The sequence below is a fragment of the Brassica oleracea genome, chromosome C2 (genome assembly GCF_000695525.1).
Source record: "Brassica oleracea var. oleracea cultivar TO1000 chromosome C2, BOL, whole genome shotgun sequence".
Taxonomy (NCBI): domain Eukaryota; kingdom Viridiplantae; phylum Streptophyta; class Magnoliopsida; order Brassicales; family Brassicaceae; genus Brassica; species Brassica oleracea.
Window position 1 is genome coordinate 7,243,534 of NC_027749.1, and position 6,296 is coordinate 7,249,829.

A 6,296-nucleotide genomic window follows, 5' to 3' on the forward strand; every position below is an offset into this window, starting at 1 on the left:
TTAGCACACAGAGTCTTCTCCAACCACCCACAATCTCAAACGAAAGTAACCCACCAAGAATAGTATGCTTGAATGGCTCTATAAACCATAAAAAAATTTGAATCAAAAGCTTGAGTTTTTTGGATGAATATGGAGGCAAAGTGAAAGAGATGTTGTTTTTAGTTCATAACAAGTGAGAAAGAGAGAGTGTAAATCGATTTTAGGTGCATTAAGAGCTTCAAATTGGTTGTTCATGGTGGTTGGGGTATTGATCACAATGGCAATCTTGTAATTACTTGAAGATGATGAGAGTGAGAGAGTAAAAATATCATTTTTGGAAAAAAAAAATAAAAAAAATTTGATGACATTTTCGTGAATATCATGAACTTGTGGGGTGAATAGGACAAAAGAAAAATCCAAAAAAAGCACGAATTAGTTTTAGGTTTGACTTTGAGTTTTGAGTCAATCTGCAAAAACCTCAATATAAAAACTTATTTATTTTATTTTTTGTGTGTAAAAGCCTAGTTGGTGATATCTCATATTATTTTTAAATAATCATTAACATATATACCTACACTGAGAGTGTTTAAAATAACTCAACACAAATCAACAAGAAATATAAATTATTGCATCAAAGAAATATAAATTATTGCATCAAAGTATACACCATATTATTAGCATTTATTTTCCATGTTATGAGTATATATACTCTAAATATGGAGAAATATGTATTTTATATAGTATATTCATTAATTATGACAGGTATTATAATCATAAATATTGAAAAATGAATAGCACTGTGTAAATTAAGGCTTTTATATTTTCTCAAACTTAATAATATTTTTGAATAATACAATAAATTTTCCTAAGTAAGATGATTATTCAGATTTCAAATTGTAGAAATTTGATGGATTTCATCAAGTTTGATGTTGAGAAGTGGGTTGAGAGGTGGATTGTCAATGTTTTCGAGTCGATTTGTTATAGTTTCCAGCTTTGGATGACCAAAAGAATAGATTTTTTCACTAGGTGAAAACACAATAACAGAGATATGACCGTCTCACCCAGCTCACTAGCTTTTTCTAAAACACCATTTTCTCTTAAGAATGTAACTTGATAGTTATTCTTACTCCATTTTGACAATTTTTAGTTTTTTGACAACCTTTACTTTTTCTCATAGTTCTCTACTGATAATTGCAAAAAGAAAATATTGTTTGGTGTTTGAATATCAATTCACTATTTTGATACAATATCTTTTTATATATATAAGCTATGAAATTCATATTGATTTGACTATATATATTATTTTCATTTAATTTGTTACAATGTATCATAATCTCATATTTTGGCTATTTATGATATTTTTATTTAAATAAAGATAGCATGTCATTATTACTAATACTTGATTTGTAAGGGATCGTATTGCTCGATCAGAGAAAAATCAAACAATGGATTGTGGGTGTGGAGAAAACTACTAAAGTCAAGGGATCTAGTGAGGAAATTCCATCGAGTTGAAGTCCAGAACGGTCGGAGAACATCATTCATGGTTTGACTCTTGGACGAAGTTCGATGGTTTAAAAGTTCTGTTGGGTGATCGGGGAGTGATTATGGGAATTAGCAATGATCTCACTGGGGCAGATGTTATCGTGCGACACCGTAGAAGACAACATCAAGTTGCTATTTTGAATGAGACTGCAGATGAGATTGAGAAACTCGAAAACAGAGAAGTGCAAGGAGAAGAGAAAATATCACATACGAGCACACCCCCGTATTTATTCTGAGTACATTTTGTTTTTTTTTAAAGATATTAGAAATAATTAATCTGTTTAAATATATAATTGCCATATTAGATCGAGGCGTCGTACACCCCCGCACACATACGGAAGCTTGTTTGCATTTTTATTTCGTACTCCCTCCGTTCCTAAAAGATGTATGTTCTGGAAAAAAAATTTGTTTCAAAAAGATACATTTTTTACCTTTTCAATGTATGATTTTATGAAAAATTGTAAGTTTCAAAAAAATTAATGGTGTTTATTGAATTTCTATTGACTAAAAATTATGAAAAATTGTTATTCACAAAAAACAATGCATATTTAATGAGTTTTTTTAATATATGTGAAAAGTCTAGAATATACATCTTTTAAAAACAGAGGGAGTATTATTTTGTATCTTTATTTCTTTATACTTTTATAGTAATTGTTTCATTCGGCTGGTTTGTATTTGTGTGGATTTCTTTGTAATACAGCACCAATCCTTATTTCCCCTCTCCCTCTCCTAATTAGTTTTTTTTTATCTCCGTTTTATAGTTTTAAAAATCATTTTTGTTATCTAATGTCATTGGCCCAATGATTTATTTTCCTCTTCTTCTCCACCTAAGCAGAACATCTCTCCTCTCCACCTAAGCAGAGCTTGAAAATATTTGTCTAGCTTCGGGCTACATTCAGCGCAAGAGCATCCTGAAATTTTAGAAAGATATAATAGTATAGTTAGGGGTGAATAGATTTTAGGCCTCAATTAAAATATGAAATATACTATGGATTAGTGTATGTTGAGTCTTGACATTACCTCTTATTTGGTCTTTTAGTTTATCTGATGCTGATGTACATAGACTTCTTTCTTATCTGATACTTGATTTTGCCATGCAGCCCCATGCAAATCCAGTTCTTTAATTTTATCGAGTAGAGTGAAGGAAAGTGGTGTCTTGGAGCTGCATTTCTTGATATCTCTTCTTATAGTTTCTTGTGTTCAAAAGCTTCATAAGAAAGGAAGCCTTGTGCGGAGAGCTGTTGATCTATCCCACTAAACGGATACAATGATCTCCTTACAGAGCTTGAACGCTTGTTCAACATGGAAGGGCTTCTCAGGGACCCTGAAAAAGGATGGAGGATCTTGTACACCGATAGTGAGGACGATATGATGGTCGTTGGCAATGATCCATGGCAGTAAGTCTGCCCTTATCTTTAAAGCTCAGTCATGACCTGTTAGCTGCTAACTTGAAAATGATTTTATTTGTGCTGTGTGGACAGTGAATTCTGCAACGTGATGTTGAAGATACATTTATATACGAAAGAGGAAATTGAGAATGCGAATGGTGATAGCAAGAGTTGTTTAGAACAAGCAGCTCTCATGATGGAAGCATCAAAGTCATCTTCTGTGAGCCAGCCTGATTCTTCTCCAACGGTAACTAGAGTTTGATTAACAAACCAGAAAGAAGCGGTTTTACCTTTTTGCTTTCAACTGTGTTTTGCTTACAAAAGACATAAATAAAATATTTCACCTTGATCTTTGTCTTTCTCTTTGTTTGTTTGTGTTATTTCTGGTCTTCATGTACTTCAATCGTTTTACTCTTAGAGAGTTTGTGAGTTTATGGGATGTGTGGACCGTAAGAGTTTGGTTGGATTGAGGTTTTCAGTTTGCTATTGAGATGATGATGTGCATGGCTTGAAATTTTCAGTAAAATAAATTTATAATTATATGTTTTTATTAAATTTCTTTTTTTTTAAATGCAACATCATCATTCTTTTAAAAATATATTAGATAAAAATGAGGATAACAACAACATAATTCTGAATAAGCAAAAGAAAGGAAAAAGAAAAAAACTACAACATTGGATTTAAAAAAACACAACAACATAACAAGAAGAAATGAGGAATTCTGGTAAGAAGATAAACACAACATACTCAGGAGAGATGTGGATAAACTAAAACATGATTTTGTCTAAAAACTTCAACTGCATCACATTAGAAATAATTAATATTAGTCGGATCTAGGCTGAGGAGGATTGCCATCATTAGGATGTTCATTTCCCGATTCATTCGGATTAGGATGACTGGGGAGAGCCATGTTATGGTTGAATCCAGGGACAAATCCCTCAACACGACTATAGTTTCCAAATGGTGAAGGATGATCAGGGAGAACCATGTTATGGTTGTCAAAAGCATTCACGTTAACCATTCTCCTTTGCTCAAAGGGGTTCAAATTAGGTTCCATATTAATACCACCATCAACCCCAAAAGGAGCATTACTAGAGCTTCCCCCATAAAAGCCAGGATGAGGAAATGGTGTTGCTGGAAAGATTTTGAAAGCTTCATATATCACTTGTTTCTTCAAATTTTCAAGTTTACCTTTGAATTCTTTGGCTTGATAGATTCTTTCAACCAAATCTCAGGCATTTTGAATTTTTTTTCTTAGTTTCGTCAACTATTCACTCATTTTTTTGCTCAGATTCTAGGTTGTTCATTACCTGCATCAACAAGAATGGCCATCATGAGGATGTTCATTTCCAGATTCATTAGTATTATGATGACTGGGGAGAACCATGTTATGGTTGAATCCAGGGACAAATTCCTCAACACGACTATAGTTTCCAACTGGTAAAGGATGATTGGGGAGAACCATGTTATGGTTGTCGAAAGCATTCATGTTAACCATTCTCCTTTGCTCAAGCTATAGTCGTGTTGAGGGAGAACCATGTTATGGCTTGAAGTTTTCTATAAGATAAGTTTATAATTCTATGTTTTTATTAAACTGCTTTTTGAAAGAAAATACTACAGCATATTCTTAAATATATATATTTTATATAAAGATGAAGATAACAACATAATTCTGAGTAAGCAAAAGAAAGGAAAAAAACAACAACATTGTATTAAAAACACACACAACAACATAACAAGAAGAAATAAGGAATTCTGCTAAAGAAGAAAAACACAACATACATAGAGAGATGAGGATAAAATAGAAGATGCTTTTGTCTAAAGACTTCAACTGCATCACATTAGAGATGATAATATTAATCTGATCTAGGCTGAGGAGGAAGGCCATCATGAGGATGTTCATTTCCAGATTCATTCGGATTAGGATGACTGGGGAGAGCCATGTTATGGTTGTCGAAAGCATTCACGTTACCATCAACCCCAAAAGGAGCATTACTAGAGCTTCCCCCATAAAAGCCAGGATGAGGAAATGGTGTTGCTAGAAAGATTTTGAAAGCTTCATATATCACTTGTTTCTTCAAATTTTCAAGTTTACCTTTGAATTCTTTGGCTTGACCTAAGTGAAGTCCTCCAATGGATTCTTTCAACCAAATCTCAGGTAATTTGGATTTTTTTCTTAGTTTCTTCAACTCTTCACTTGTTTTTTGCTCAGATTCTAGGTTGTTCATCACCTGCATATATAAAAACTTATTTAGTTTCTTTTTTGTAACACCCTAGTTGGTAATATCTCAAATTATTTTTCAATGAACATAAACATATATACCTACACTAAAAATTAATACGGCAGAAATATGTCAACAAGAATATCGCTTAGGGCATCAAATTCTACATCATATTATTAGCATTTATTTTCCATATATATTATGAGTATGTATTTTATACAGTATATATGTTATTTATGACAGCTAATATAAGAATAAATATTGAAAAAAGAAATATAACTGCGTAGATTATGGCTTTTATAATTTTCTCAAACATAACAATATTTCTGAATAATACAATAAAATTACCTCAGTAAGACGATTGTTCAGACCTCGAATTGTAGAATTTTGATGGATTTCACCAAGTTGCATATTGCGTTGTGTGTTGTTATCTGGATGGTCAGTTTTTTCGAACCGATCTATTATAGTTTCCACCTTTGTATGACCAAACGAGCAAATTTTTCCACTAGGTGAAAACAGAATAATAGCAACACGAGCATTACAAAGTGTGCAAAGCTCATTAGCTTTTTTGAAAAGACCGTTTTTTCTTTTACAAAACGTAACTTGAAGATTTTTTTCTTTCTCTATTTTAACCATTTTTGTTTTTTGACGACCTTTGGTTTTTCTCATTGTTTCTCTATATTGATAACTAGAAAAATAAAATATTGGATGGTGTTTGTATGATGATGACTTTGTATATTTATAGATAAATATCATATACCGGCAGTTAATGTTTGAAGTTATCTAAAAGTAATTTTAATTCAATTTTTGTAGGTCTTATATTTGAATATCAATTTACCATTTTGATACATTTGAATTTCTTTATATTCCATCAAAATAAGGTATGAAATTCATATATATTTGACTCTAATATTTTCATTTAATTTGTGATATGTATCATAATCTGCTGTAATTGACTATTTATGATATTTATATTTTTATAAAGATAACAACGTCATTATAACTAGTAGATATATCACAGTGTATAAATGTTATAAAAAATTATAATACTTGACAAAGTATGAAGACATGTGTACCCAGGGCCGGCTCATTGGGGGACAAACGGTGCGATCGCCCCGGGTCCAAGCCCGTGTCTCCTCGTATAATACTAATTAATGGGTCTAAT

The 6,296-nt window shown here is 31.9% G+C and overlaps 1 protein-coding gene across 1 annotated transcript; it reads right to left on the reverse strand.

Annotated features, from left to right (window-relative positions):
- Window positions 1-3,732: 3,732 nt before the first annotated feature.
- LOC106326511 (agamous-like MADS-box protein AGL62) lies at window positions 3,733-5,800 on the reverse strand. Its single transcript, XM_013764478.1, has 3 exons — window positions 5,480-5,800; window positions 4,827-5,140; window positions 3,733-3,844 (listed from the first exon to the last, which is right to left on the reverse strand). Exons 1-3 carry the CDS (start codon window positions 5,798-5,800, stop codon window positions 3,733-3,735), a joined length of 747 nt encoding a protein of 248 aa, XP_013619932.1.
- Between the last annotated feature and the right edge of the window lie 496 nt (window positions 5,801-6,296).